At 37.5% G+C, this 24,330-nt stretch overlaps 1 protein-coding gene across 6 annotated transcripts; it reads left to right on the forward strand.

Moving 5' to 3' along the window:
- Positions 1 to 24,213, forward strand: MKKS (MKKS centrosomal shuttling protein). Of its 6 annotated transcripts, XM_081313432.1 has the most exons (9): positions 23 to 103; positions 1,851 to 1,931; positions 2,629 to 2,857; positions 5,427 to 5,473; positions 5,745 to 5,977; positions 10,430 to 11,791; positions 16,461 to 16,636; positions 19,512 to 19,622; positions 20,781 to 24,213. In XM_081313432.1, the coding sequence occupies exons 6-9, from the start codon at positions 10,807 to 10,809 to the stop codon at positions 21,219 to 21,221; spliced, it is 1,713 nt and encodes a 570-aa protein (XP_081169558.1). In that variant the 5' UTR covers positions 23 to 103; positions 1,851 to 1,931; positions 2,629 to 2,857; positions 5,427 to 5,473; positions 5,745 to 5,977; positions 10,430 to 10,806; the 3' UTR covers positions 21,222 to 24,213. The 6 variants fall into 6 exon arrangements, with proteins under 6 accessions (XP_081169559.1, XP_081169556.1, XP_081169557.1 ...); XM_081313433.1 differs by lacking the exons at positions 1,851 to 1,931; positions 2,629 to 2,857; positions 5,427 to 5,473 and having other exon boundaries at positions 1 to 92; positions 5,749 to 5,977; XM_081313430.1 differs by lacking the exons at positions 1,851 to 1,931; positions 2,629 to 2,857; positions 5,427 to 5,473 and having other exon boundaries at positions 7 to 92.
- Positions 24,214 to 24,330: the final 117 nt, after the last annotated feature.

Below are 24,330 nucleotides of genomic sequence, written 5' to 3' on the forward strand. Positions count from 1 at the left end.
TTTCGTTTCCATTTCCGGAAAGGCTGAAGAGTGGAGGCTTGAAGGGCACGAGGACTAGGGTGGTAGAGTGTTTTGCTTTCCCGTGCTGCAACGTAAGAGAGAGGTATTGGGCCGAAATGTATGTATGGGAAAGGACGGGTGGCAATTATTTTTTCTCTAGGGGGGAAAAAGTAAGAGCATCTGTTGCTTATAGCAAAAGGAAAACGCGGGGGGTGCTACTTACTAGAGCATTTTTCAGGATACACAACCTATTACCGCGCAGCTTAAAGCATGCTTTACAGAGTAAAATTCCATCTAAATGACATTACCTACCTAACTAACCAAGGCCGAGCTCAAAAAAACTAAACAGGATCAGATCTGCTTAATATTTGAACGGAGACCATGAGATATACTACAGCGTATATACCGTAGATCAGTATGAAGTAAAAAAATATATATGAGAAGGCAATGGCAACTGAGAAAACAACGCGGAAATGGAGTCACCAAGAGTAAAGCTTGATTCAGAAGAGATTTGATGAACCATAAAAACTGTACACTGTTGAATCACAGATAAAACCTCAGATGAAATCACAGTGTGTTGAGCTTAATCCAATGAAGCTGGAATAAAATCTTCAAAGTTCTCTTAGTGACCCAAGAATATCACTTGCCAAAGTCCCATTCTCTCTTACACAGCTCAACCTCAGCTGTGTAGATGCAGCAGTTTTTCAGGTAGCCTGGCTGAAGAGTCCCACTTGCAATCTAAAATGATACAACCCAGATAACAGTAATATCTCATTTGGTCCTAGGCCTAATATTAATACTCTGGGGGTTTCAGAGCAAGTGTATCCTCCACTGTTGGAGACAGTAGGAGGGATGAGCACAGGAGTTCTACCCCCATATTGTTCTTGTGGCTCTCCATGTGTAATTAACTGCAACATGATGTCTGTTATATATGTGGAAGCTGGCTACTTGGTTTAAAATTCTGCACGGTTGAGTTTCTGAACAAAATGGAGCATCCCTTCAGATAAGGCAAGCAGTCTGCTGAAGACTGTGCCATCCTTTATTCCCATGTAAAATGCCTAATGCATCATCTAATTGCCAATTAAAGATGAAAAGAAATTATGCAGGTGGCCAAATACTGAAATTAGCTACATGATCATTTATTTCTTTATTGGTATAATTTGAATAGTTAACATGACAAAATAATTACAAATCTAGTATCCAAAGGTCAAAGCAAGTGAGAATATTGTCTTGCCTGACTTCTCATATTCAAAATTGTCACTTCACATTTCCAGTTACTAGTATTAGATATTTAAATAACACAACTTGAAACATTTTGATATTTCTTCAGAGAGGCATTTGCTATTTTTTTAGTGGGAGCCATTTATATCCCAAGACTTGGAGGGTTTTTTTTTAATGACTTGTTTTAAGGAAATAGAATATCTTTCCACATGCAAAATGGAATCACTTTACATAATACAGTCAATAAATCGACATGCAGAAACAGACTTTTACAGCAGTTGGTATTTGTTGGGCCAGAAGCAGTAGTAAAACATATAATTTTTCCTCTGTGCATGCTACATTATTTTTAACGTCCACCTGCCTTCTTGCACAATCCATATCACATAATTCATTCTGCCGGGACCTGAAGACCTGGCTCTTTGAGCTCTCCGGCCCAGGCTGAGAGTTTTTAATTGGGGTTTTATATTTTTCAGGGATCAAATTTAATTCTTTTTAATTGTTTTTAACTTTTGTATTGTATTGACGTTTTTAAATACCTTGTAAACCGCCCTGAGTCCTACGGGAAAAGGGCGGTATATAAATTCAATAAACTTAAACTTAAACTTAATACAATAAAATGTTCTTTACAGGTCAAAATGCAATGCATTAGATCCAGACTTGGTGTTCTGTAGATGGATTCGCTTCTTCCTTTTACTCAAAAGAATATTCTGGTAGAAGAAATGAGTGGTAGCCCAAGCGGGCCTGGACTGACTATGGTTTTAATTAGCTTTTTACTGGTTTTTAAATTGTCATATAATTATTGTATTTATTGTTCAATTCTTTTTTAAATTTTCTATTTTATGTTTTTAATTTTTATTGTTGTGCGCCGCCCTGAGTCCTTAGGGAGAAGGGCGGCATATAAATTTAAATAAATAAACAAGCCAGCCAGCCTCTGGACTTGATCGTAGGGCAGAGGTCCCCAACCTTTTGGGCACCAGGAACAGGTTCTGTGGAGAGAGGTTTTTCCACGGACAGAAGGGGGGGCTGGTTTCATGTACTGTCTGCATCCCGCGGATGGGGCTTTGCATGTTTGTACGGACCAGTTTCTGGCATGGCGCAGCCCGGTACCAATCTATGGACCAGGAGTTGGGGACCCCTGTCGTAGGGGACTGGTGTGGATGAGGGGGAGAATCTTTTAAGTTTGTCTTGTTTTGCAGAATTCAGTTAGTCAAAATCCACACCCCAAAAGACTAACTTCATCTTCTATTTATTGTTGTGATTCAGCGTCAGCCTGTATTATCGGCAGCTGAGTCTGATGATTCTGAAGAGGAGGAGGAGGAGGGGGTTGGAGAGCCTTTGGTATCAGAGGGAAGCTCTGATGCACTGCAGGACTCTCAGCCTGGTCCCTCCCATCATGTTCCTCCTCAGACTCAGCCGTGTGAGCACGAGGTATTGGATGTAGACAATTCACAGCTGGATCTATTCAGGGACGCTAGGAGCCAGAGGCAATCCAGCAGAGCAGAACAGAGGAAGGCAATGAGGCAACTCGGGAGAAGGCAATGAGAAGCCACGCCTTGGGACTGCTGATAAAAGGGGAAGGTGTGGGAGGTGCTGGTTGCTGAAGGCAACAGTTTGAAGATCTTCTGCTAGAGTCCTGGTCTGTTATTCCTGTTAACTCTTGTTTGAACTTTTCGTTTAACTCTTGTTTGAACTCTTTGTAAATAAATTTGGTTGGGTTTTTTCTAGCCTGTTGACTATAAAAAGGGGTTGTTCTTGACATTCAAACAGAGCCAGTCGTAGGCTGGAACAGAACATTTATATGCAAATAAACCATTCTTTCCTCCCCAATAAAAGTATGCTGATTTAAATAATTGAATTAAATCTGTTTCCATATTGATATATAATTCCTGAGCAGGAAGACATACACTAATTATTTTGCTATAACAAATTATATACATATAATTATGCATTATTTTCTCTTTGAAGTCAGCTGGGTGTAAAATGTTTAACTATATATAGATTGCACTTTAAATAGGCATGCTAATTTTTATGATGTTCGAGTTTTGGAAATTAGGCTCTTCTCTAATTTCTTCAGCAAAAAGTGTCTTAATTGTAATAAATGACTCATTAGTATATGCATGTTTTGTATTAAAAGCAGATTTTATTTTAAATCAAGAGGTTTTTTTTTTAGTTTTTGTTTGAAACACAATCCCATATAGATTAATTTAGAAACTGGTGTCGTTAAATTTAATAGGACTTATTTTCAGATACACGGCAATAGAATTGCAGCTTAATATAATTGTTTTGTAAATAATTTACATTTTAAATAAGGTGGAGAAATAGAGTAACATTGTGATCTCTTGAAGCAATCTAGAACTAAGGAGAAACTTCCTAACAGTGAGAACAATTAACCAGTGGAACGGCTTCCCTTCAGAAGCCTCACTAGAGGTTTTTAAGAAGAGATTGGACAACCATTTGTCTGAAATGGTATAAGGTTACCTGCTTGAGCAGGGGGTTAGACTAGAAAACCTCCAAGGTCCCTTCCAACTTTGTTATTCTGCCTCTTTAATAGAATGTGCTGACCAGGTTGGAACGGGTATTTTTTCCTCTTTTTTCCCTGTTGGAATTTTTTTTAGTTTCTCTATGACTTTTAACAAAGAAAATATTTTCTGACTGGATTAGTAAAGGAAACAGTCCAGATCTGGCCAATGTCATGCCAATTTTAGATCCAGCAGATATAAGTCAGCACCCATCTAATTCAGAAACATCCATTTTAAAACCATTAGCAGGGGAAATTTTCTGCAGCCAGGCGGAGCAGCCATTCTGATTCAATGTTCAAAATGTGCATGTATAACACCTGCTGGAAACTTTCACCTAAGAGATATGTCTTTCTCCCAGATAGTGCTGCTCACTGAGGGCAGTCAGGGAACCCAGGGAAAAAAAACAACAACACCTGATTTAGGTTGTTTCCAGAAGGTGCTGTGGGGACATCTGTACATCACAAATCACATTTTGCCCTTCAAATCAAGATTGCAGCACAGCCACATCCTTCTGTTCATGGAACATTATTGGTGTGGAGGGGTTGGGGTGGGAGGAGAGAGAATATAGGATACTAGTGAAATCCTTGTGTCCAATTTAGATGAGGAAAATTGTGGGCCTTAACATTTTAAACTATACATGTCCCTGAATATCCACTATGACCAAATTATCCAATTTCCAAATTTTTTTCCCTTTATAGATACTTATTTTGTTTTATCAACAAGAGTAAAATACAAAATGAAAAACGGAACAACATATATCCAACACTGAACCAAAAAAAAAATAACCCAATGACCTCAAAATAATCCTACATCTAACATTAAACGTAAAGAATCAACCCTGCCTGGATGCTGAAGAGAAAAATTTTAAAAACTGATGGATTTTCCTTTCCTTACTTAACCATCTATAAATAGTCATAAGGTTTTTCCGTCCTTATTTAATAAAAATACTATATTAAGTAAACAAATATAATAGATGGGAAAGTCTCTTATCTAATAATCAGATCAACCCAATTGATTTAAAGGTCTATAGCCCAAGTATCATTTTCATTATTTATCACAAAAGACTTTATTTGGCCTTTTATATGCAATGTTGCAGCATGTCATATATTGTATTAATGTCTTCAGAAGCAAATCTTCCCAATATTTATGGCACTATTTCTGAGAGAAAAAATATCATTAGGATCATCAGTCAATCAAATCTGAACTTGTTATATAATAGGATGATGATGGTGGTGAATCTGAATGATATAATATTGATAACAATAATAATAAAGTTGGAAGGGATCTTGGAGGTCATCTAGTCCAATCCCCTGCTCAGCAGGAAACCCTATACCATTTAAGACAAATGGCTGTCCAGTCTCTTCTTAAAAACTTCCAGTGTTGGAACATTCACAGCTAGAGGCAGGTTGTTCCACTAATTAATTGTTCTAACTGTCAGGAAATTTCTCCTTAATTCTAGCTTGCTTCTCTCTTTGATTAGTTTCCATCCATAACTTCTTGTCTTGCCTTCAGGTGCTTTGGAGAATAGCTTGACTCCCTGTTATTTGTGGCAATCCCTGAGATATTGGAACACTGCTATCATGTCACCCCTCACCCTTCTCTTCATTAAACTACACATACCCAATTCCAGCAACCGTTTTTGACAAACCCACATTGGCTTTTGGTAATGACTTTGTTTGCCTTTAGGTGTTTGCTGATTTGTTGCTTGATTATCTTTTCCAGAATCTACCCAGGTATTATGGTCAGACTGATAGGTCTGTAGTTTCCTGTATCCATTCCCCCCCCCTTTTTTTGAAGATGGGAATTACATCAGCTCTTTTCCAATCCTCTAGTAGTTCCCCAGTGCTCCAGGATCTTTGAAAGATATAGTTCAGTGGTTCTGAGATCACCTCTGCCAGTTCCTTCAGAACCTTGGGGTGTAATCAAACTTTGGGATGTAATAAAATATGGTTTGATTAACTTGTTTAGTGAAACATGCTCATATATCTCAACTTCTTTGCATAGGTAGTGACCAACACATGGGCCTTAGAAGCTTTTGGAAGAACTACAGAGTTTTCATTGTTTCAGGAACTGGCATGGTGCTGATACACTGGGGATGGCATAATATCAAGTCCAACCCCCTTTTTCAACCACCAAAAGAGGACTATTATCAAGAGTCTGACATTGTGAGATATGCCCTGCAGCAGGAGAAAGAAAATGAACAGAAATAATAATAAACTCTACAGAATGATTAAAAGGTAAGTACAAAATGATTAAAAGGCAGCAAAAATACAGGTATTCGACTTATGACCACAATTGAGCCCAATATTTCTGTTGCTAAGTGAGGCATTTGTTAAGGGAGTTCTGCGCCACGGTGCAACCTTTCTTGCCACAGTAGATCACTGCAGTTGTTCAGTTAGTGACGCAGTTGTTAAGTGAATCTGGCTTCCCCATTGACTTTACTTGTCAGAAGGTCACAGAAGGTGATCCCAGGATCCCAGGATACTGCAACCATCATAAATATGAGTCATTTGCCAAATGTCTGAATTTTGATGACATCATTCATGAGTATGCTGCAACGGTTATAAATGTGAAAAAAAGGTCGTAAGTCACTTTTTTCAACACCATAGTAACTTTGAATGGACAGTAAACAAACTGTTGTATGTCGAGGATACCAAAGGGAATGTTGAACAGGCTGATCTCTTTAATTTCCCACACCCTGTTGTGGAATTTATGCCTCTTCTTGCAGAATTGTTCTCTGGAGCCTCCCTGTAGGTGGCATAGTAGTGGTCCATAATAGATACCCTTTAGTGTCAAACCATAAACTATCCTTCCTAACGTAGGAATAAATGTCAACATTGCAACTTCTGTGTGTAAATCCTAAGGCCAGGAAATGAACGAACAAACAGCTAAGGATCTGCTTTGCTGGCATGGCATAGCATTTTCTCTTGGAAAATGAGGATTAGTAAAATTTAGCAGAACTGGGCACTTTCTGCTCTGGAGATGTTGCTTCTATCAACAACTCCTTAACTGGCCTCAAGCAATTCATTTTCTCTGTGTTTCATCCTGTTCTGGGAACAAAAACACAATGCAATATAGAATTTTGGGAAGGAGCTTTAAAGCATAGGATTTTAAATACTCAAAAAGGGCAAATATGTAAGATAATATAATTTGGTGCTCAGGCCAGGTTCTATTATAGGATTAGGCAAGAATCTTATGTTGTTGTTGGCTGTGAAGTCATGTCCGACTCATCGCGACCCCATGGACAACGTTCCTCCAGGCTTTTCTGTCCTCTACCATCTTCTGGAGTCCATTTAAGCTCACGCCTACTGCTTCAGTGACTCCATCCAGCCACCTCATTCTCTGTCGTCCCCTTCTTCTCTTGCCCTCAATCTTTCCCACCATTAGGCTCTTCTCCAGTGAGTCCTTCCTTCTCATTAGGTTGCCAAAGTATTTGAGTTTTAGCTTCAGGATCTGGCCTTCTAAAGAGCAGTCAGGGTTGATCTCCTCAAGAATCCTATAGGAACAAACAACTCCAATACTGATTGTCACGCTTTAATCAGAGAGTTTGATATTCCACAGCAATGTTTTAGTCTCATTAAAGCAGAGATAGGGAACTGGATTCCTTAAAAATCTGACTGCATTTTCTTTTCAATAATTTCTTCACAATAGTTACAACCATAAACTGGATTTGATAGACATATTCTGTCACCTTCACCCCTTCTCTTTCTCTCTTTCTCTCTTATACAGTACACAGATAAACACACATATATGTACTAATTGTATATATTTGGTATACTCTCCTGGTTAAGTTCATCAGCCGTATCATTTTTCATCAGTTCACAATTTTTGTACATGTAGCAGAACAAAAATATTAGGTAATATTCATGTGATGCAGAACAGCTGCAGTTCATCTGCTACTTTGGCAGAGCTATTATGAATGCAGCTTTTGAGCATAATTAATAACAGCATACACTCTGAACTCATTAAAGCAAAATTTGTATCTATGCCCTTATTCAAAATCATGTATTTTCTTCACCTGCCTATGTCTGTGAGCTTTTTTAGAAAAGCTTTTATCTTTTAAGATAAAAGACTAATACAAATTAAGAGACATAAAAAAGGAAAGGAAAGGAGAAGTGCATAGGTAAAAGAAAAAAAATAAGGAAAGGGGTATATAAAAAGTGACTCACCCCTTAGAAAAGTACAAACAATTTTGTTACCACCTTCGGTAACATTTCAATAAAACAAAGATCACTTCTTTCCATACTCATCCCTTATCAATAATCAAATTATAAAAAACTCATCATTCAGTCCTAATCAGCAAAAGTCTACCAAAAGTAATAACATATTATATTTTAACTTAATTAATCCATTTGGTATTACAACTTAACGCTTTCTCTAAGAAATACTGTAAAACAAAAGAAATCTCTCATTTATAAACTGATCTTTAAAGCCTAGTTGTTCAATTCCAGTCAAAAAGAAATTCCATTAATAACTATCAGAAACCACAACATATATTGACTCTGATCAAATAAATCCACTTTGAATTCCTTCTGTTTTCTTGATTTTTAATCCTGTCAAATCCAGCTAATTCCTTATCATTTTCTCTTTCTTTCCTCTCAGGAACAGTTGTATTAGTTTAACACATCCTTTTTATAAATCCAAGAGAAGATGACTTTCCAAGTCACTCTTCTGATTTATTATTTGTATCTCCACTTTAATTATTAAGATATCAGCTGGTTTCATTTATAAATTCATTGTGGCATCTTTTTCCATATTCTGGCATGTTAAATTCATTTTCAGATCTACAGCATCTTTTTCCATATCACTTTTGTAATCTGGCATTTTTTAAAAATACTAATATTCAAATCAGCTTTACCTGTTTTATTTAATTAAAATTTGTTGTTCTTCTATATCCACTGTTACAGTATCATACAATCTTGTAAGTAATTGTTAAGTACAGTACTCCCAAGCAGACTTATTTTTTTATAGCAAAATGTTGGTCCATTGTATTAATTTATCTCTTTTTCCTTTAGTTGTAATCCTTAGTTCTCTCTGGTTCCCTCTAATCAACCTTCAAAGTCCCTCCTTAACATCTGTTTCTTTCCCAATCAGTAAAACATTCGCATAGGAGAGTTTCTTATAGATAATTTCAAAATCTTCATGTGTTCTTTTATAAAATTTTAAACACCCTATAGGAAATATTATTTCAAGTCCATCTACCCCACTAACCTTCCATAGTCAATATTCTAGTCTCCCTTTTGCTGTATTCCAAAAATTAAAGTTCAGCTCCATGTTAGAATGGCACATTGGCATTCTGGCACTACGTGGATGCCCCAGTTGGTTTGGGGTATCCTTTAGTTGCCTATGTTTGAATGACTTCCAGATATAAATCAGTGCTCAAGCTTTATGCTGTAACATGGGGCTCTCCAACCTGGCAACTTTAAGACTTGTGGACTTCAACTCCCAGAATTACTCAGCCAGCATTGCTGGCTGAGGAATTCTGGGAGTTGAAGTCCACAAGTCTTAAAGTTGTCAAGGTTGGAGAGCCCTGCTGTAAAATTGCTCTAGGAGGTTCTAGGACAACTTGTTGCGGCCATCTCGCCACGACCAACCCGTCATGGGACAACTCTCTATGGCCAAATTGCCATGGGACAATCCATGCAGGATAGCACAACACAGTAAATCTTATCTGCCACTGTTTCTTCTAGATTATTACCATTTTTGTCGATGGAAATAATGTAAAAAACAACAACAACAACTGGCAGATGACATCACTTTGAGTTATCCCGCATGGAATTGTCCCTCCATGAGTTGTCCTGCTGTGAGTTGGTCATGGTGAGTTGTCCCGCGGCAAGATGGCTGCGTCAAGTTGGCCCATTCCACTTGGACTGTTTATATCATTCTGATTGCAAAAGGTAAAGGCCTTCTTTCAAAACCACCAAAATTTAGACTCTCTTGCCAAGGATTCCTGGAGCATTTTATTAGAAAACAGTGTATGAAAGATCTAACACAAAAATTGTCAACACCCCCACCCCCAAACATTCACAGTAAAAATCTTGCCTTTCGTAATTTCTCTTTAGCTTATCAAACCTATAGTTTTCCCTCAAAAAGGACATTTCATGTTCCTGGGAATTATATCATTCAGTTGGATACCCAAGATCATGCATCTAGGATATGGTTATGACCTTTTTATTATGTATATACACTTTGTATACATGCTGTTCTTTAATACAATGAAATCCTGGACTTTCTTGCAATTGACACAAAAGTTTTTCCAATAAAGTTTATATTAATCAATGTCATATATATGAAAATATTTTAAGTATCACTAAACAGCTTCAAAGGATTGCTAAGATATGAGCTGAGAAAATGTGTAAAAATATCACTTTCATCTGTATACCTCTAAACAGAGAAGAAATAAATCTCTGTAAATCAAAGATTGAGTGCTTTATTGGCAAAAATCCATAACTGCCCACTGTTAATGCTATTTTTTCTGCATTATGCTTATATAAAAGTTAAGGTGAGTAATCTCAGTTGGCAAATTATCCGAATGTTTTCTACCATGCAAAATATTCACTATGATTATACCTCATTTTCAGAGATGGCTTATTATTTGCCAGGAGTTTGCACTGAGATAAGTTGTCTCAATAAATGTATACTGTGATTATAGTATTATGAAATCTCTTTTCTTTCCCTCCTTCTCATAGGTGTGTCTCCCTTATTTGTTATCGGTCTCCATCAACAAAAGATGTAAGGCAGCTGGAATAGTAGGAATTGGCTGCTCATGCCTGGATTTTTATTCATTGGTGCCCATGTTGATATTTACCATCTACCAAAAGCAGCAAAGCTTCCTTCAAAAACAGGGCATGGAAATGAACTGAAAAGGTCTGGTTGAATGAAGGAGCTTCGGCAATCATCACATTGATCGCATTGTCTTAACATCAAATAAGTGCTGATAAATCCCTTTGTTGTGTCGTTGCCCGCAAAGAAAATCCAAGGTCTCGCATGCCTGTTAAAATGATTAAAAACTGCTTTGTAGAAATGGAACGCTTCTAAAGCTTGACTGGAATTTTTGTCGGGAAAGATGTCTCGAATTGATGTTAAAAAACCTTCCCTCTGCACCACTGGGCCTTTAACTAAGGAGGTGGTTAGCCAGACTGTCTCCATATTTGGTAAGATAATGAGGTCCTGCTATGGCCCCACAGGTAGGCTTAAACAATTTCACAATGGCATGGGAGGATACGTTCATATTTCATCACAATCTTCGGTTTTGTTCAGGAGCCTTTGTGTCACTCTTCCCGTCTTAAAGCTTCTGGTAGCCTCTGTGCAGAATCACCTTGCGCTCTTTGGGGACAGTGGCTTATTTACGGCAATTTTTTGCTGCAGCTTGCTTGAAAAATACCAAAGCCTGAATATTGCTGCGTATACTTTCATTAAAATTAGCAAACATATTTTGAGCCTGTGCGTTGACTACCTTTCATCTGAAACCTGTGGTTGCCGAATACCAGTGGATTTCAGCAGTTCTAAGCTTCTCCTTAGCCTGGTGCGCAGTATCATATTGAGCAAACGGGCCTCCATGCTTAGCAGGAAGGAAGCCGATCATATCAGTATTTTGGTATTGAAGGCCTTTCTGTTTACAATCCCCCAAAACGTGGATTCTACTGCTGTGTTAGGAAAATGCCATTACATATCTATAAAAAATAAGAGAGTTATGGATTCTACTGTCTATCCTGGACTTTTAATTGAAATGCCAGAAATGCATCTGACTCCACCTTTCAAAAGAACTGCTTCAGGTCACATCAGAGTGGCTCTGTTTGGCATGTCTATGTCAGGAGATTTGTCTCATGCAGGAGAAGGAGCCATAGTTATCCACCACAGAGTTTCTCTAGAAGCCGAAGTGTTGGGTCAGTTACTCGGTGTAGGCAGGCAAGTAGTAATGGATGGTGTTGGTCTTGTGATATGCCAGAAGGTCATCCACCCAACCTTGAAGCAGTATTTAAAGGAGAACAATATTGTTGCTGTCGAGAGAGTTGGAATACAAATGATGGAGCCCTTGCAGAAAATGACAGGTAATGAATAAACTCTCAGGCATGATCACTTCATAATACGATTCACAAGAAAAGGGAATGTGGCAAGCCATTAGCAGAAATCTCTTCTTTGTCAATTCTCTAGCTGTCCAAATTGCAGATGCTAGACTGTTAATTGAGCAATAGTTCAGATGTTTGATCCATCTCTAATCATCCCATGTATTTATTTACTTATATAGTGTTTTGGGTACCCCATCTCATGTGCATGTCTGGGAGGCTGACAATTAAAAACAACAAAGAACAACTTTAAAAGAACAGAGTTAACACAAAGTAACTTAGCTATTAAGAACACTTGAGTTAACACAAGATCAAGAAACCAGCTCAGCCCTACTATCAGGGTCCCAGGCTCAAGGGCAAAAGCCAGGTTTTCAAGGGTAGGTCAGGGCAGGTCTAATCACTTAGGGGAGATGAGGTTCCAGAAGGCAGAAAAGGGTTTGTTCCTGGACCCCACCAGCAGGCCCACTCTTTTGGACAGGACCAGGAACATGCTTTTTCCACCACAACCCACAGAATGGGTAGATACCAAATATTTCAACAACTGTTGCACACCTCGGCTTTCTTAATTAGAGCTCCTGTGAACAACTGCTTGAAAATGAGTAGGACCTACCCTGATTTCCATCCCACACTGATAAATCCTATTAAGGCAAGATATCTTATCACTCAGTCTTCTATTTACACTAATCCATTTGAAGCTTCCTAGAAAGTGTCATACCTCACATGTTGAGAGGAACAGATCATGGACTACATTTCACAAATCCACAGTGGTTGGGTTCACACAGTGCACAGAGCTAAAATCAATTTTGTTTCCTTATCATAGGCAATACTATTGAAACATTCCTGACTTATGTTATTTGTATTAAAATAGCTGATATACAGCTTCATTGAATAATTCAGTTGAAACATCTCTGAAAAGAAATCCAGGATTTAATGGACATTCATAGTTGTTGCTTTTTAATATAAGCAGCATCAAAGTCAACCTAATTAGAATTTGAAGCACAATGTAATTGCTTTCAGCAATATTAGGAATATGTGATTTGAAGCACTGTCTAGTTACTACAGTATGCTCTACTGCAACTCAGATGGGGCCTTTTTGACATACTTTAAGCACAACATTGCATGCAGCTAAGGCAGAATCAAAATTGGCTCCATGTAAAGTACAATGAAATGTTAAATGAAAATTACTTGTGATTTGGCTTTTTTGATAATTTAACACTCTCAGTCATATTTACATCTAGTCTTGACAAAAGGTATCTTTATCGCCAATATCATATCACATTCAATTTTTGTCTGGACTGATCATAGTTTTCTTAAGTAAGAGATGTCACTTTTTTATTACTGTATTCACCATTTTGTATCTAGAAAGATAGGCTTCTTTGAACCTCTACCAATTTGCACTGGGTTGGCATTGCCTCTTAACCTAACTTTCCTTTCTTTGATTTTGATACTCAGGAGCAAAAGATTTTTTGCACTTTATGTTTTCACTTACAAAAGGTTCCTTAAATAATTTTCATTTCTGACTGTGAGAATTATATCATCAACCTATCAAAGGTTGTTGATGTTTCTCCCAGGAGCTTTAATTCGTTTTTTTTTTCTATTTCAGTGTTTCTCATAACATAGTCTTCATGTAAATTAAATAAAAGGTGACAATCTATAATCTTAGGTTATTTCTTACCTGGTTTGGACCATTTAATTGCTCCATATTCCATTATAATTGTTCCTTCCAGAATTTCTTCAGTACAAAGATACGATAACCCAGCCTAGGTTTTTAAGGGCTTTTACAAGTAAAAAGTCAATAAAGAAAAACGGGATGTCTGTTTGAAATTCTCTCGCCTTTTTCCATTAGTCATCAAATGTTGGCAGTGAATCCAGCTAGTAGACCCAGAAATTCTCATGTATTATTAAAGACTGGATTGCAAAATCTTGAAATATTAATCTCACTTCAACTCCCAGAAAGCTGGCTGAGGAATTCTGAGAGTTGAAGTCCGCAAGTCTTAAACGTTGCCAAGGTTGACGACCCCTGCCTTAGGCAACATGACCAAAGATTGTTGGGGGCAATATGCAAATAATGCTCTACATTGTAAACTGTCCGTAAAGCCTCATGGGACAGTATATAAGCCTAAATACAATTGCTATTTGTAAGATTTTAAACAGTTCTGATGGTATTTCATCAACTCCTGTGTCTTTGCTATTGGAAGTATTTTTGCTAGGTAGATTTGCTGAGGAGTATTTAACTTCATTATTCAAAACGTCCAACTAATATAATGAACAAACATTTGTGTCTTTCATCAGTTTTGACAACTATTTCTCAGTTCCTCTTTATATTGATATCATCTCTTCTTGCTATCTTTTTTTTCTCCCGTAGAACTTTTCTTTCATCTTTTAGGCTCACATTTTCATATATTTAATGTTCTTATATAACTCTGAATGCATCAGTAGCAGCAATTTGTCTTCTTTTGCTCACATTTCCGAATGTTTTTGTTTGTTTCATCTTCAATTTACAGAGTTCTTCAGGCATTCTGTGTGTTTAATCCATTAAATCTACAGAATATAGCTGAAGTCATATCTTGTAGTTTTGATTATTTAATTTGTCTTCTGTAATTTTAGCTGTAATAAAGCTTTTCCATTTGTCTTGCGGAATATATAGTCAACATGATTTCACTGTGACCCATCCATTGACGTCCATGTGTGTAATTTTCTTTAAAATCGTAGGAAGAAGGTTTTTGCTACACTGAATGTTACTGGCAGCATTCTCTTTCCTGCCTCACTGTGTATAGTGAGACCAATTTTTTTCTGTTATTTCAGTTTCTCTTAGACTTTCAATTTTAGTATGGTATGATAAATTTAAGGTTAATGTAGGTCGTAAAAATCATTATATTACTGTGCCATATTCTGGTAATGGTCTTTAAGTCCCTACATGGCATGGGTCCGGAGTACCTCAGGGACCACCTGCTGCTGGCGTCAACTTCCCTCCGCCCTGTGTGTTCCCACAGAGAGGGCCTCCTCAGGGTGCCTCCGGTCAGAAAATGTCGGCTGGTGGCCCCCAGGGGGAGGGCCTTCTCTGTGGGCGCTCCGGCTTTATGGAACCAGCTGCCGGTTGAGCTCCGGACGGCACCGGACCTTCGCTCCTTCCGACGCGGTCTGAAGACCCATTTATTTGAACAAGCTGGCCTGGCCTGATGGGGGATGTTAGGGTTTTTAATGGGGTTTTTATACTGTTATTGTTCTTATCTGGGCGATTATTTAATTCTTTTTAATTTTTGTATTTTCTATTTATATGTGCCCTGTTCACCACCTTGAGTCCCTCGGGAGAAGGGCGGTATACAAATATAATAAAATAAATAAATAAATAAATAAATATTGAGCATATGGAACTGAAATAAATACATCCAACTGTACCCAAAAATGCCTTTATGGGTCTCAGTGCAAGAAGCATTTTAAAGGAAGGAAACAGTAGGTAAAGAAAAATAATTCACTTATCAAGAGTTATTAGAACAGGAACATGGAGAACATAAGATGAAATCAAGAGAACAATTGATGCAAAGGAATTTAGTTTTCAATGGTCTCCAGATACACAATTAAGAGAAAATTTTAAGGTAGATAAACATTTAGAATTGAGCCACAGAAAACAATTTGATGTTGAACTATGTACAAATAACTAACATGTAATTGCTAAAATGTATACATTTTTCTAGAAATTTGAAACAGAAGAACAGGCAAGAATATGATTAAGTAGACTTAAGAAATTTGGATTACAATATGCACTGGGAAAATACGTCGTTAAAATGGTTGAAGTTTAAATCGGCAGTTAAAAGAATTTTTATAGAATGATGCACCATTAGTATATGGCTCCAGAAAAAATTGTCTAGAATGCTATAAAGGTACTTCAGATTTATGTTGGAAATGTGATCAACGTGAAGAGACATTTTCTCATGCTTGGTGGACTTTGTAGACATGTCTGGGGTCAAATACATGTGATGATTCAAAAAATATTAAAGACCAACATTCAGCTGAAACCAGAACTCGTCTTAAGCAGCAGCAGCCAGTTTCCAGGGCCATCTTGGGGCTGAGCAAAGGAGGCTACAACACAACACTAATAGTAAGGTTGCCTTTCACAATACTGGATAATGTGTGTCTAATTATCTATCATATTTATCTGAAGGGAAGATGACCTGCTAATATGATTTCCGGTCCATCCTTTTCAAAGAAAGATTAGAAATAAAATAGATTAGAAAAACTGATGGGCCTATATGACTCTCCCACCAATTAACTAAAAAAAATGATTAATTTAACAGTATTTATGATGAATAATGTGGACAATTCATTTCAATTGATCTGATCTTTTTATTAGAATATTTAAGTCCTTGACTATCACCGAGGTATCTTAGGGCAACAAATCTCACAAATTAAGTTACGGTACATGCTTCTTTTCTGAAATTATACTTTCATAATATAAACTTTTTTTGTTTAATTTTTGCAGCCCTATTAATTGTAAGGTTTGTCCAAATTAACCCACCTCTATTTTAAAACATATAAGCCTTAGAAAACATTTGTTTTTACCCCAAATAACTTTTCCATTCCCCGCAGTCATTTAAAACAGGCTTCTTTGTTTATGGGATAATTATACATGCCTTTATTTTCCTTAATTGATTAGGTTCTCAGCCAATACCTTCTTTACAATTCCTGTCTCCTGCTTGTTACGGCCATCTGAAGGACTTGCAGACTCAATGTTTTGATTCAAAATGGTTCTTGCATCTAATTCCTGATCAGCCAGTTGTTTGCAGCTTGCTACTCTGTAATAGGAATGAAACAGCATGGGAGGAACTAAAGGTAATCAATCTCTTTATATATCTTGTAGCAAGCAGTCGATGAAGGAGCATATTGTTAGAAGGTTAGTCTCTTGGTTAATGATTAATGTCTCTACACACGAAACCAATAATGACCTTAGACCAGGGGTAGGCAACCTTGGCTCTTTTTATGACTCGTGGACTTCAACTCCCAGAATTCCTGCAGGAATTCTGGGAGTTGAAGTCCATGAGTCATAAAAAGAGTCACGGTTGCCTACCCCAGCCTTAGACCATTAAATGCTTGTGGAAATTAGCATTGTACTACAAATAAGATGCTTATGACAGTCTTTCACAAATAACCAAAGTGGACCAGGTCTGGAGAGTTTGTTAATGAGAGGCAAGATGATTTAGGGAAGGGACGCCAGGTAGACAGATACAATCTATAGGCAAGAATATAATTGGCATAAAGTTTGGAGAAAAATATAATTGACATGGTATAAGTGTAGGCCTCTTTCAGTCTCTCTATATACAGGTAGTCCTCAATTTACATCCGGTCAAAGTTACAGTGGCGTGGAAAAAAGTGACTTATGACCGTTTTTCACAGTTATGACTTTTGCAGCATCCCCATGATCGTGATACATATTTATGACCATTGCTTTGTCCCAAGGTCATGTGATCCCCTTTTGTGACCTTCTAATGAGCAAAGTCAATGGGGAAGCCAAATTCACTTAACAACTGAGGCAAGAAAGGTCGTAAAATGGGACAAAACTCACTTAACAAATGTCTTACTTAACAACAGAAGTTGTGGGCTCAATAGTGGCCGTAAGTCGAGGACTATCTGTATTGTGAAAATATAAATAGAGAGGATCATGAATGTGACTTTAGGGGTTTCTTTAGGAAAAGAGGTAGAATAAAACTATAATGAAATATTTGGACAACATGGAACAAGTGGATATTTGACAATGTTTTGGACAGTGAGTATAAGTGTTGTTATGGGGCAAATATTCCAATAGTCTGTCAGGAGCTGATGAAATCAGACAGAGGCATTAAATTGGGTTTCTTGATTTACATCTGCTGCTTTTAATGACTATTTTAAGGAAATTAGCATGATAAGTATATTGGCACAGAAATCTTCTCACGTTTTTTTAAATCAAAGATAAGGTGATAAAAGAAAAATGAGAAATGATTAGATAAATGGGGCTTTGTAAAGTGTCTGCAAATAAGCTAAATTCCATTGAGATTAACTCTGGGTTTGTTTAAATCAAGAGATTATTGGTTTAGTTCCTGGAATTTAACGGGGGTTTCCATATCACATGCTGAGTGCAATTGTCTGAACAGAGTAATGACAGAAGATATTGTAGAATTCTGCTGAGAAAAAGAGTGGTGTAATCCTTGAGGTCAAGAAAATCTCTCCCATGCTTGAAAAATAGATAATTGCCGAAAGGAAGGGAGAAGAAAAAACTTTTTGCAAGCTTAATCAAAAGTAAACATTTTTAATCATAAAGGGGCATATTTCTTACTAGGCACAGCTTTACCTGACTAATTACTTGGCTGCAGGCCGGCGTCAACTCCCCTCCGCCCTGTGCGTGCCCACAGAGAGGGCCTCCTCAGGGTGCCTCCGGTCAGGGAATGTCGACTGGTGGCCCCCAGGGGGAGGGCCTTCTCTGTGGGTGCTCCGGCATTATGGAACCAACTGCCGGTTGAGCTCCGGATGGCATCGGACGTCCGATCCTTCCGTCGCGGGTTGAAGACCCACTTGTTTGAGTTAGCTGGTCTGGCCTGATGGGGAATATGGGTTTTTAATTGGTTTTTATTATTTTATTATTGCTGTATTTTAATTGGGCATGGTTTAATTCTTTTTTAATTTTTGTATAGCTATTTATATATGCCCTGTGAACCGCCCTGAGTCCCTAGGGAGAAGGGCGGTATAGAAATCAAATAAATGTAAATGTAAATGTATTGAATCACAATTTATACCATGGCAATGTTTGCAGTGTTCTTGATCGTCACACCTACTAAGCATGGATGGGACATAATCTGGGGTCTGTTCCAGTCTAGTTTTGCTTCTGAGAAATGGATGGGAGGAGGAGGATAGAAAGCTTCTTGGGAAATTTATCCTTGGTTACATACTGCTACAGGTCTGCCATCAGCCAGTTACCAAGATTATATTGTATTAGCTTCAAAATAAAATAATTTATTGTGAGTTGTTTTTTTAAAAAAATGAGAAAAAGATGGCAGATTATTTCTTTGGCTGTTTAAATGTTTGGAAGGAAGGAAAATAAAGATCTAAAGTTTTGAAAGGAATTTGCTCAAAGGAACTGGAGTTGCATAATCCATAATAATAATAATAATAATAATAATAATAATAATTGAACAGATTCAATCCATAACTCGGTTCTCGGCTGCACAGGCCTTCCGGAAAGACCTCTGAAGCAAAATGCAGGCCCGAGCTCCATTCTCAGCTGCAGAATGAAGCTGCTCCTTCAGCCACAGTAGAAGTGGGCCGGTTGGGCAGGGCTGTCAGTGCCATCACCGCGAGGTGAGTGGAAAAGGCCCACTCAACCCTCCCACCCCAAAAATAAGACCTGGTGCCTCTTTTGGAGGCAAAAAAAAAAGACTGGGTCTTATTTTCGGGGAAACACGGTACCTACATGGTTTGCTAGGTACTTAAATGTTACCTTAGTTGACTTTCAAGCCGTATAAAAGCAGATGGAAATATCTGGAACAATCTATGTCAATCTGTAGTGTTACTGAGCCAATAAAATGGGATAAGTAGTATTACCTACTAAACCAGAATTCCTTTGCAGAAAGGGAGGATAAATTAATTGGAGGGTTTTTTTTCCTGTTCTGTTCTGTTTGGAGGAGAAAATATCAGCTTCTATAATACAAGTATTTGTCTTTTTTTTCCCCCTCTGCAGCTTGCTTGTCAAACTGCAGAACATGCTTTGCAGTTAACAGTCAGAGATCCATGGATTTTGCTGGGTGGAGGCTGTACCGAAACTCATGTGTCCTCCTACATAAAGCACAAGGTTTGAGGGTTTCATGGGGGATATTTAAATTGTTTAAGGCTCCTCAATGTATACATGCTTATGGGTACAGATGAAACAGCTTACTGAGACCACATGCTGTCTATTATATAACATTTAATACATGTATGTCTCTCTATATTAGTGTATTACAAAATCAATATTAAGGCTACGGATGAAGCAATTACTAGTGACTTCGTGTTCATGTAATTTTCTGAGTAATAATGCAGAAATGATTTGCCATTGCCTTTTCCTGGCTTTTAATTTGTGTGGGGGTTTTTTGTTGTTGCTGTTGTCGTTCCCAGTTTAGCTCGACTTTAGCTTGGGATCTCCTGGTGATCTCCCATCCATATTAACCAAATCAGGTCCTGTTTATATTGTTTTTTTTTTCTGGAACAGCCAATTCTGGCTAGGCATTGCATTTGCTGTTAGGCAAAGGAAAAGTATGCAAAGGCCCTGTGTTGGAAAATAAATGCAAACCAGTTATGTTCTTTGACAATGCATTTGAAGGACACACAATTCTTTCCCAGCAATAATGTTACATTGAGACAGAACAGAAAACATTATATGGGCACATTTGGTTTTTTAGGACTGTAATAGGACCTCAATTATCTCTTCATTTTCAGGCAATGAACCTTACTCATGCAAGAAGACTTACAGGTAGTCCTTGACTTATGATTGGTCACTTAATGACCATATGAAGATACAACAGATCTTTCTGTGACCTACCTTTGAAGTTCCAATGGTTGCTTCCCTCCCCTTGGTCACTTCACTTTGCAGCTAGCCCACATTTATGTCCATTTTTAAATCCCATGGTCATGTTTTTGAAGCTTTTGCTAAAAACCAGCATTTACTTCTGGTTTTCAGCAAAACAGGCCCCTAGTGAACCATTGGTTTACTTAACAACCACTGCAGAAAAGGTCGTAAAATTGGGTTGGTCACATGGGTGACTCACTTTACAACCTCCACGACTTACAACCGTGAAGGGCAGGTTCCATTACAATCATAAGTCGAGGACTACCATCATGGTATTTGACACTTACCTGGGAGTTTAATTCATAAAGCACAATGGGTCTCCTTCCAGATAATCTTAAATTGAGCTATAAAACATAGTAGGTCAAAGAGTAACAACAATTTTCATTTCCTTCCTCTCTGTTCTAGAGTTGTGGTGTAACAGAAGGCACCTTGGAAGATCTAGGCTGTTCTTCAGAGGAATTCCACTTAGTAACTGATTGTTTTTGCCACTCACTGGAGTCCATTGCTCGCTCTCTGGAGCATGACAGTGGTGATGTTCTCATTGATACCCAATGGGGTCATTCGTGGTCTATTCCACCTAACATTCCTAGCAACTCTGAATGGTCAGATTGTGTTCAAAAGTGTGGGTGTGGCCTTTGCAACAAACAGGAAGGCCTCAACTGGAAGATGTTAAACTGTCATTCTGTTTCTTTCCTTCCCAAAAATTGTGTTAATGAGTCCTCTCTAACCTCTGCTGATCAGCTTGTCCTGGATTGTTTTGCCGCAAAACGGAATGGTTTGCAAGTTGCAGTTGAGACAGCCCATCTCATTTTAGATATATCACATATAATTGAAGATTGTAATTAGTTGCCTGTGCACGTTCGGCAAGTGTGATGTATTTGTGCTGGCATTTCTAGGCCTCTTTCCAACCACATCCAGAAAAATTTGTAACAAACATTGGAATTCTCAAGGTCATGTCTGGTATTTCCCAGCACTCTGTTACTGGAAGGAAAAAGAAATCCCTGCTGCGTTACTGATCGCAGAGAAGCATTTGCATGTATCCAGGTATCTTTAGGGTGCCATAGTTATGGATGAGAAATATTGGTTGCAAAGTTGGCATTTCTGGATGTAATACAGATATTTTGGACTTATTTTTGTTTCTTTGCATGTTTGATATTTTTAAAAAGGCATATGCTACTGACTACGCTTATGCACATATGTAGCATCTTTTGCTGGGATACATGACCACTGCTTTTCCAGAACGTGAAAAGTGAAAGATTGTGACTAAACAAAATTTTAATGTACAGATGATACCACCAGAAATTATTTTAGCCTTTTTAATAAATGTTGTTACTGATGTTAAGCTCACCATGGAAAGCATCATATATTGTTATGTATATACTAGGTTAATTACTTAAAGACTGAATTGCTACATAACTAGATTCTAAATAATCTATTTTTCAAAACACACAACAGTCCAAACAGTAAAAGTAAAGTCTAAATTAAGAATATTTCATTCTTAAGAATTATTTAATTTAAAGTGGTTTAGTTGTAATAGATAGTTGTGGATTCAAAATAGTTTTCAAGAGTATGTACAAAAGATACTATTTTTTTCTAGCATCAGCTAAATTAGATATATTACATTGAGAAAAGTGTTTCTCATTTCTTTCCTGTTACCTTTATTGATTTCATTGCAGAGATGTTAACATAGGAAATAGATTATTTTGTTATCTAATTTTACCTTCCAAAACACAGAAACAGATGAAAAATGTGAGATTCTTTCCTGTTGGCTTTTTTGAGTTAGCTGTTTTAGATTCTAAAAGTTTAGTTCCTAAAGAAGTACCCTTGTAAATAATTTTAATGTCCTCCTCTAGTGTATATCATACCTTAACTGAAACATCAATTCTGCCTGCTTTCCTTCCATTTAACATATCAAAAGTGTTCCATATACTATTGGTAATAAGAATGAATTGGTCCTGCCTACTTATAATATAGAGCAGTTTTTTTCCGTCTTTGAACTGGGAATATCCTGGGATACGGTTAAAGATGTCACAGTGTTGGCTATCGTAGTGCAATCAAAGTTCCACCATTTTTTATGTGTGTCACCTAGCATGGCTATCACCTTGAATATTTTTTACCAAACTCTGCATGCATCTCTGCTTTGAATATGAACACCCATATTTTTTTCCTAACACAATGTTTATATAAATATATTTTTTAAAATTAGACACACATGTCATTTTGCTACTCTCTTCTTCACTATTATTAGCTACAAAATTTACAGGTAATCTTGAAAAGAGAGCTGTAAATTCTTACCTATGACTTCTTTTTAGAACTCTGCCTCCTGAATTGTTGAAATCGGAAAATCATTTTGTAAAATCATGAGTGGTCTAATAACGACATTACCTGAGATGGAAATTTGATTATGATTTTCTGTGTTTAATCTGCTATTTTTTTCATAATCTTTCTAAAAGAAGAACTTAAAAACCATTTTGTTTAAAATCAAAATAAAGAAGTCACTGGTTTTAATATGCCCTCCCTAGGAGGATATGGGGACGCGGTGGCTCAGTGGGTTAGGACGCTGAGCTTGTCGATCAGATGGTCGGCAGTTTGGCGTGTCGAATCCCGAGTGCCGCGTAACAGAGTGAGCGCCTGTTACTCGTCCCAGCTTCTGCCAACCTAGCAGTTCGAAAGCACGTAAAAATGCAAGTAGAAAAATAGGGACCACTACGGTGTGAAGGTAACAGTGTTCTGTGCGCCTTTGGTGTCTAGTCATGCCGGCCACATGAACATGGAGACGTCCTCGGACAAGCGCTGGCTCTTCGGCTTTGAAACGGAGATGAGCACCGGCCCCTAGAGTCAGAAACGACTAGCACGCATGTGCGGGGGAACCTTTACCTTTAGGAGGATATATCAGATGTAAATCCGGTTCCACATTCCAAGTGCTTGAAATCTGACCATTGTTGTCATTCCCAAGAACAAGTCAGAGGTGTCTCTCAATTGATAGCTTACCTTTCACATGTCAACCACATCTGTAATCGAAGTACCTTTTGAAACCACAACAAAATCAGGGCAAAACAGAAAATCCCACATAACATAATCAAATAATAACCAAGGCTATGGTTAATAACCAATGTTATTCTGAATTTGTGCTTTCCATTGAAATATAATTTCTGTAGCTGAGTCTTCTCTTAAGGAGTGCTTGTTTATTTCAGTTAAATTCTTGTTTATTGATGTCTGTATTTGGGGATACTGTTTACAAAGCAGTATATTAAAATATTCTAATAAATATTCACTTGGTTAGTTCAAAAGATGTGTCATGCCATCTGGAAGCAATAACTTCATGCCAAGTACAGTCTTGCTTGATAAAAACAAAACCAGCACTTTCGTAAGGAATGTGTTATGTCTGGGAGTTGTCTTTATTTTTGAGTTTTGCTATATGTAAGGCACGCACTTGATAAATGCGCATAGTTCTGTTTTGATCTATTTTGAACACACAAACAGACAAATAAATATGCTAATTAAAAAATATGAAATGTAGCTCTAAGCTACATTTGGTTTGCTCATCCAATATAACACTGAACTGATTGGGGTTTTACTTTGCACATTCCCATCTCCCCACTGAGGTCATCCAATTCTTGAGACTCCCATTTTCCATCCAACTGCTTAATTTTCAACCCACTTGGGAAAAGTTGTTTCCAATCGTTTTCCCCATCATCTAAGTTTGAATTAGTCATACCGAGCATCTTTTTTTGTTTCTGGTTTCTTTCCACTTGTACAAAAACTGCAACTGTAAGATGTCAAACTGAAACATATAATTAAATGGTGATCTTCCTAGCACTTCTGTCTCTCTGGTTCCTGACCCTACAATTTTTGTGGCAAGCAACCAACTTTTTTCTTTTTATTTTTTCCCCTCAAGGAATAAATTAAATAAAAATTATAGCTTAAAGTGAATGGTCTGAAAATGTATTATAAA

The sequence above is a fragment of the Vipera berus genome (assembly GCF_964194415.1).
Source record: "Vipera berus genome assembly, chromosome: 1".
Taxonomy (NCBI): Eukaryota; Metazoa; Chordata; class Lepidosauria; order Squamata; family Viperidae; genus Vipera; species Vipera berus.